The sequence below is a fragment of the Eurypyga helias genome, unplaced genomic scaffold (genome assembly GCF_000690775.1).
Source record: "Eurypyga helias isolate BGI_N326 unplaced genomic scaffold, ASM69077v1 scaffold32508, whole genome shotgun sequence".
Lineage (NCBI taxonomy): Eukaryota > Metazoa > Chordata > Aves > Eurypygiformes > Eurypygidae > Eurypyga > Eurypyga helias.
Genome location: NW_010266999.1, coordinates 3,553 through 12,176, shown reverse-complemented (window position 1 = coordinate 12,176; position 8,624 = coordinate 3,553). Strand labels below are relative to the sequence as shown.

Genomic DNA, 8,624 nt, shown 5'->3' with positions numbered 1-8,624 from the left:
CACCCCCCGGTTTCAAGTGTTTCCTGGGTTTATTTTGAAATGTTGAAATTGAAGTTGGGACATATAGTGGTCTGCTTGACCGATAGCCAAGGCATCAGTTTTAAAGCTTGTTAACACAAAACACAAGCCACAGTGTGAAAAACTTGAAAGATCAAGAGAAAGAACTTTCATCCATCTCTCTTTCCAAGGATGGCCAAACTTTGGACAAAACAGGCAGCTGCTGGGGATAGCTGCTGGGAAGGTGCTGTGTTTCTGGGCTGTTCTCCCAGAACAGTTTCCCCCTTGATGGTACCGGTGCTTTGCAAATGTAAGGGAAGGAAGGGAGACAGCCTGGCATGGGTAAATGTGTGCTGCAGCCTTACATCCAGCATGGAGTTGGGCAGAGGCTGTGGTCTGAAAGGAGAGAGGAAAGGGAGGAAAGGCCAGGGCTCGGGAGAAGGGATGACCTGCCCCCATCTCTCACTGTCTCTTGATCCAGAGTTTGTTTCATCACAGGCATGGCACAATAATGAAGTTAGTTTCTTGTTGGTTCAAAACTGGGGAAGAATAGATGCAGCAAAGAGAAAAACCCCAATCTCTTTCCTTAACCCTCACAAAAAACCCTCACCCAAACTCCTGTCTCCAGCTGACTTAAAAGTAATTAACTAGTGCCTTAGAGACTCCGTTGAGCCTCTGCAGACAATCCTGGCCATTGACAGGAAGTAGGGAGTCACAGAAAACCACAACCCTGCAAAAACCTGAGTGTCACACACAATTTCTCTCTGACCTTGCACCATGTGTAGACCTTCAGCACCTGCCCACCTCCCTCCTGAATGGATCTGTGCCAGGTACTGGTGCTCCAGAGGCTGTGCCAATCCTCAGTGGGCCAGACTGCGTTGACTTTTCTGGGCACCTTGGTACATAGAGTTTTAATAGCTGGGGTAGGGAGGGCTGTGCCAGCTCTTCTATCAATCTATTTATTTATTTTATGCTGGAGCAGATTTTCTCTAGACAAATGCTTGCTTCTGCAAAGTGCTTTCGAGGAAGGATCCCTGGAGTCAGGGGTGGGGAGCGCAATATAAGGGAGTCATGAATGGCAAGCTCTCCATGGGATATGATCCAGGCTCAGAGGTGGGAAACCACCGTGGGAAACCCTAGGACATGTTGTCCTTGCATTAGACTTGGCAGAAAAGAAGTCTGCTCGTCTCTTGCTGCTCCGAAGACCTTTCACACAGCAGTAACAGGATGCCTCGTAGGGTGGTAACGGTACAGCGCAACCCAGAAACGATCCGGTTTAGTTGCTGGTTCCATGTGCTTTTTCTTCCACCCCACGCCAATGGTGAGAGGTTGAATGAGTTCATTTTTATACAGTCTTTTTGGGAAGACAGTGTGAAACAATGATTCAGAGACTTCCAGTTTTAGCTAAAATGGCTATTCTTACAGATCATATTGAAAGTTATTAATGCAGATACAGTCTTCTTATTCAGCAATTATTAAATTATGTTTCAAATTAACATTCAAGTGTGCCAATTCTTCCCATGCTGCCTGGCTTCCATATGTCATGACTTAAAAAATAACATTTTAGTTCTTCTTACAGTCTCGTAAACTTGGAATAGTAATTTGTAAAATATTTTTGACAACCCTCTATTATTTTTTGGCTCATATTATGTATCTTAGTAACTCTTGTGTGCTGAGGTTTTACCACTGTTTCTTGCTGGTTTGTCTTAAAAGAAAATATGGCATTCTAGTATTTCTGAAGTATTTATTTTAAGAAAATAACCATCTAAAGAATTGCATAATACGGATGAATAGGAACAACAAAGCCAGATTGTATTTACTGCATTTTAGTCAACCTCTGTTTGCACTGTCAAATACAACCTGTATGTATCCTGACTGATAGACAAATCTCTTTGAGATCATTTAATGGCAAAGAATTAGATTTCAGAAACTGTGGAGCTCTAGCAGCTTTGTATACAGGACTATTCTGCAATTGCTGAATCTTGCACTAGTATTCATAACCCAAAAATCCCCAGCTCATGGCGGTATCTGAAAATGAACTGGGATCAGATCCAAATGTTCACAAGGCCTAATTATACTATCAAAAACAAGGGTGTCTATATTTTGGTGTTTGAAATTAAGTCAGAAGCAAATTGTAAATTATCAGTGGCTGGCTATGTATAAGTCAGAAAGGAGACCTATTTTCTACAGCTCTTGAACACTCGGAGCTGTAATTGTTATGACTTTAAACCAGGACAAGTTCTCCTTCAGAAACCAATTATTTTATTGCTTCTCATGCCCCCTGGAAAAAGTGGACTCTAATTCCTTCCTTGCTTCCCATGTCATGAATAAGAGTGGGCATGAAATGCCTTTTATTGGTTTTCACAGCCCTGAATAAGCTTTGGGTCACTTTGCTGGTACTTGCCCAAAACTTTGTGGGAACTCACTGCAGTGAAGTTTAAATTGTATTGTTCTGGTGGGTGCTTTATGAACCTTCTTGAAATGTAGAACATTTCCCACTATCCATATGTTCCGTCCTGTGCTTCCATTTGCTTCAGTTTCCTATGATTTAAAAGGTTTGGGGTCTGGCGGCTCTACTCCAAGCAGCTGATTTTCATTAAAGCTTTGATGAGAAACTTAAGCTGGAATCACAAACATCTGCAGTAAAAACTTCCTCCCCACTAATAGACATTTCTCAGAACATAACCTTGTTGTACCAGAAAAAACCCAGCAGCTAGAAATCCAAATTGCCCATTATGAGAGTTAACCTAACATAACCTCAAGGGTCTGAAATTAATTCGTTTAAAGATCCGCTTTTTTAAAGGTAGGTGCAGTTCCCATTAGCTTAAAAGAATACGCAATTTTCTGTCAAGCTAAAACCCTTTTTGGCTCATACCTCAGGATTAGGTCTTCTGCTGCTTCTTTTAGCACTAGTTTGTTTTCAACAGATGAATGTCACAAGTAAGGATCAAATGGTCGTTTCTCTAAACAGTCTGCAAGACTTTCTGTTCCAATCTCTATGCGGGAAGGGGTGAAGGCAATTTGCTGATAGTCTGAGTCTTGCTTAACAAGTGACTGGGACTTTTGATTTTTCTCCTTTATATACTTTATATATGCCATTTTAGAGATGTGAGTTTTTAATAAGTCCCATGATAATTATTGCTTATCGCTTTAGAGAACCACAAAGAAAGCACCTCAAATACTGTTTCTTCCTTTTGAAAATTTAGATCAGCAGATGCTGGTAGAAGTCAGGTGAGAAAAAATGATTGTCAAACATGTAATTTTAACATGCAAGCTCCACCAGACCACTTCTGCCTCTTACAGTCTCTTATAGTAAATGGCTATTTTTGCCTTGATTATGATAATGGTTTCCTTTAAAGGACTTCTTTTGCCTCTCTGCCTTTCCTCTGAGCCAAAAACACTGATGCTGGAAACAGTTTTCCTCTTCTATCCGTCCAACAGTATCATGCCTTCCTTCACTCTGGGAATTGGCTTCCTGCCCTGTCCCAACTACTTCATTTTTTTCTTTACCCTTAAGGCTTTTGATTATCTCATTCATGCTCTTTTTTTTTTTTTTCCCCCCTCTCCTTTGTCTTCTTCCTGCTTTAGCTTGGTTCCTTTCCCACTACTTGATTCAATTCTCCTTTCCATAGAGGACATCTGAAATCTTCTTTTCTTGTTTGGCAAATGTCTCCACAAAATGTCTATCTTCCCTTTCTTCCAGTAATCCTTCCTACACCCATCTCCTATATTGAGCTCTCTTCACTATTTTCTTTACCTCATGTAGTCATTCACATCAGAATGAAACAAATCTTCTGGATATCACCTCACATTCATTTCACACTGAAGCAAATGGCTGCACACTCCAATCACAGAGAATCATTTGCCATATTCTCTAGTGTTTGATGCCTTGTACCATTGTTCATGCTCACCTTAGACTCTGCACTCTTCCACTGTTTGCAAGGAACTTTCTTCCTACTGTTTTTTTTCATCTACATCTATATAAATCTATATAATTTAAACCAGTGGAATTTACAAACACAGATGTTGTCAGTGACAGGCTTCAGACCCAAATATGACCTGCCTCTTATTTTAAAGGCATATGTTTGACAGTGGGTTATAAGTGTTCTCCGAAGTTTCTCCTGGGTTTCAGTTTTGACTCTGTACCTCACCAAAACTGGAAGTGTCTCACCACTCCCTTTCCTTCTGCTGTGTCCAAGCTAACATATGGAACCCCAAACCAAAGATTTCAGATATTTGCCATTTTCTCATTTCCTTTCATTTGATATCTGTCAGTTTTAAATCCTTTGCTTCCATCTTTGATAAATCTTCCTTGTAAAATATTTTAATCTATCCTTATTTGGAAAAATCATTCTCTGGCTTCGTGCTGTTGACTGCAGTCGAGTTATACTAATGCACCGAATCCAATGCTTTGTGCTCATTCTCTTTCTGTTTCTCACAGTCTCCCCATCACATCGAGATTCGGCACTGTAACATCTCCCTTGCATGCCCTTATTGTTTTCGTGAGCCAAGGAACTTAATCATCTTGAACAACACAGAAGCAACTGAGTACTTGAGGTGTTTTTCATATTGATCTGCCTCCTGATAGACAATTCAACACAACTGGATAAAGTCTCCAGTGCTTAATTACCTTTGAAATTAAAATTTGTAACTTGCAGTCTGAACAGGGTCATCCTCCGTTTCCAGTTGTTGCATATGATGAGTTTTTTCTTAACCTTCCACTGAACTAAGCAGATTGGGTTGTAGAGACTCTCAGCTATCTTCCAATTCCTAACACAGCAGTATTTCTCATGATACTTTTCTGAATCATTTTCATCAATTTATAAGCATTTTTCTTGAAACAGAGGCAGAGAGCTAGATACATTATTACATGATTCTGTGGTTCTATGATGGTAACTACCAATGCTCATTATGCAGGTAACATTTCATTGGCTGGAATCTAGTCCAGTTAATTTAAATTTCTACATTTTGTGCCCCAGCCTTTAGCTGATTAATGATGCTGTCCTGAACATACCCAACACAGTCCTTACAGAGGAAGAGGCTCCTTTGAGGGCTTTCAGGAGAGGTGTCTCCATTGTTGTATGGGAAATTTGAGTTTGAAGTCACTTGAAATCAGTGCATGTTAATTTTTGGATTGAAAAGGTTTAAGCAGAGTTTGTGTACCTAATTTAGGTGTACTGGATCACACATTGATTAACAACCAAAACTGGTTGCTGCTGAGGTCCAACTCATACCCATGGTCTGCTCTGTGAGTGGGTACAGCATACTTGCGTAGCACTGAAAAAGTAGTTAGTTCTCTCTGCCATCCAGAGGCTTTCATACAAATCCAAGGCACTGAAAAGCTCCACATTAACATTAATTCTGAATTTTTAAACCGCTTCTCTGAGTTTAAGGTTGCCAAAAATAGGAAAGGAGAGGAATATTCACTAATATCTATTTACACTAACTGGGGTCTCCTGTTCTTCCATACGTTCATAATACCGAACTTTTACCGAGATTTAAGAGCAACCCATCAGTTACAGCTTGGAAACCCCCACCAATACTGTTTCAGACCTTGCAAATTTCTGAAGAGGTTGTGTGGAGCAGAATTATGTGTGGTGCAAATGCAGACCAGCACCTGCCCCACCTGCCAAAACATGGTGGTTTCTGTCTGTCCTGGTCTGTGCTCTGGCTTTACGGTGGTGGTTGACTGGCACCACAGTCCACCATGAAGCACCATCCACAGCTCTGTAACTCTGCCTTGTAAATCTGCCCCTTTTGTATGATTTGGCACTATTCAATGTGACTAACAGCCTCTGTCTGCTTGGGAGAGCTGTAGGCCTGAGTCAATATTTAGACGAAGGAGCTGGGTCAAACCGCGCTGTGTAAGGGAGTTTACTCTGTGGTTCACCGTCAGCTGTGGGTTAAGAACCCGGGCTTTGAAAGAGGCTAATTCAAATCTCCTCACATAAACCCTGTTCCCAGGGGTGAGTGAGGGAAGATGGGCTATGACGGGGAAATATCTCTGAGGACCAAAGGAAATGTTCCTTGCTGGGCTGTGAGATTCCCAGACCGTTGCTCTCTGGCCCCATCAATCTCAGGGCTTAGTGACAGTTCCTCAGCTCTTGTTACCCACTATATATGTGGATCAATGGGTAAGCAGGTTGTCACTGTTACAGCACCATCAGCCCTATCCCAAAAGGGCCCTATCCTACTGGATCTCCTTGGAAATTGCCATGGAGGTGGCCCTGAACCGCAATATAAAGTTATTCTGCAGCTAACAAAGGGGCCTGAAATCCTGGCTTCTTCCTCATGAAACCATAACATCCTGCAGCCAAGGGCCTTGGCCTGATGATAGCAGGCAGCACCGTTTGTTCGTAACATGGGACCCAGAGTCTAAATGATGCCATTGCAGGGGCTGAAGTAAACTGTCAGAACAAACACCAGTTATCAAGTCTATTAGATCGGACTGTACTGACTGAAATGGGTGAAGGAGTCTAAAATGTCATTATCCTACAGTGTCCAATATATCTCACAGCACCTTCCCAAGGTAAAGTTTAATATAGTTAAGTGAAGCATTGTGTCTTTGGGAAAACCATACTAGACAATCATATCAAGAAAGGCCAACAATCACTTGTGCCCACTACCCTGTGAAAAGCAGCTACAAAACCCACTTGGCTCTTAAACCAGGCATTTCGTTGAGAGACTTTCCATGTTGTAAGCAACAGGTGGCAATGCAACTTCCTGGGGCTGATCCCAGGCCAGAGGAGAAGAGTTGTATGTCCCACACCACGGAGCCTGTCCAAGCCCGGGACAGCTCCTGAGAGCCCCTACGCTCAGCAGCGCAGGGCTTAGCCTCCAGTTTTCTCACACAGGTCATGTTTCGCGCCGAGACCCTGGGAGGGTGGGCAGGCGATTCCCTAGGCTGCCCAGCTGCTTGGAGCTGCTGCAGCAGGAGATGATCTCTGCCCAGCCCCACAGTAACACTGGCTCTCTGAAGGGCTTGTGCACTTACTACCACAGCTGTTAGTTCTGGTAATTGAGGCGTAGGGGGAAAATTAGTTGTGTGATATTGGAGATTGCAATCTTGATATTGTCACAGTGACATGGCTGTGCTAATCTCACCTCATTTTTGGATGTTCTTTCCCTTCTCATGACCTTATGTAACTCAATTTGCCTCCTACTTTGCATCTCCCACACATGAGACATTACTATCCCCACCTCCCCGTGTATGCTGGAGTGATTTATTGTTTTCTCAGGCTGTATTTTTGAGTAGTCCATTCTGAATGCAGCCTTGCTAGAATGAGGAGTATCAACTAATCCCAAAACCTAGGGTCTGCAGCAAAATTTTCAACCGTCAAACTGCTTCCCAGATCTCTCTGATTTAATTTGCCACTAATCCCAACCTCATACTTTTTGGAAGTCTTAAAATCTCCGCAGGTGTTTTCTCTGCATGCAGTTTCCTACATGCATTTGATTTATTAGCCCCATTCTCCCTGTGAAAAGAAACTTCAGATTTTGGAGGCAGATGGCATTCAGAGGCAAAAGCACAAACTTCTACAGTACAGTGTTTGCCACCAAAAGACAAACACTTTCTGAAAGTCTAAGGGAATTACAATTCCAGGAACTACAACAAGGCATGCAGAAAAGCGTTGTGACAATAAACCCTTGTAAAACAGCTCTGTTTAGACAGGCCTGTTTTGTTATGTTGGCAGGAAAGTTAGAGATGTGCTAAGCCAGCCTCAGTGGCAGAGTACAGCAGCTGTCTGCTCACAGCAGGCAGGGCATGTGTACATTTTGAAGTCTGAACCGTATCTCTCCAGTCCCGAAATGCAACGACTCAGACCCCTGCAAAAAAATCTCTGGTATCGCTTTAAGGATCGAATGATTAAGCTAACGTTAACCAGATGTGAGCTTCAAGACAGACAGTTGAAAGCAGAAAAGCACAGACACTAGAGAGAGAAGGGAGTTACTGTACCTCAGCGAAAGGCACCCAACTTCCAGTAGCTACTGCCTGCTGCTGCCCTCTGATAACAGTGGCTTCTTGCGTGCTGACCGCTGAGCTACCTTCAATGTCAAATTGGAAAACGCCTCCCTCACTCGAGGCTGTGCTGGAGGAGAAGCATCTCAAAAATAATAATATAGGAGAAATGAGGGGCCAGGCGGAGATCAAAGCCATTTCGTCCCCTTACATCCAGCAGTGGTCTTCTAGCGTCTCAGTAATTGTTTACCCTCTTCTGCAATCAGCCCCCCTTGGCTTAGTGGTGCCTCAGTTATTTTAACTTTCTTTCAGCGTTCGGTTTCCAGATGTGGCACTTCAAGGCAGTCTAACCAGATCCTTATTTAAAAGAGGGGAAAAAAAAAAAAGGAGGAAAAGAAGGGAAGAAAAGCGCCTTTGCTGCCTCCCTCGTTCACTCTCTGTGCCTGTGGCTCCTCTTTTTCCCCAGAGGCTCCAGCTCAATAACATACAGATGGGCAGTGCTTAAGCAGAGAGTGTCAAACAGAGATTGTATTCCAGGAAAGCACCGCTGGCTCCCCAGCCACCTTATCTCCCTCTGTCAGGATACAGACTGACGCTCTGCTCAGTGCTCTGGCTTCCTTCACATGTTCACATCATTCCCTTTTTTACCTTTCGTGTTGAGACCCTC

The 8,624-nt window shown here is 42.9% G+C and overlaps 1 protein-coding gene across 1 annotated transcript in view; it reads right to left on the bottom strand.

The window, feature by feature from the left end:
* Nucleotides 1–8,280, bottom strand: part of LOC104513806 (laminin subunit alpha-4-like) — a gene marked incomplete at its 3' end in the record, with an annotated part of 48,827 nt that extends 40,547 nt beyond the window's left edge. The window contains exon 1 of the mRNA XM_010157274.1: nt 7,955–8,280. Within this exon, the coding sequence (XP_010155576.1) occupies nt 7,955–8,155 (201 nt within the window). The remainder of the gene's footprint in view (nt 1–7,954) is intronic.
* Between the last annotated feature and the right edge of the window lie 344 nt (nt 8,281–8,624).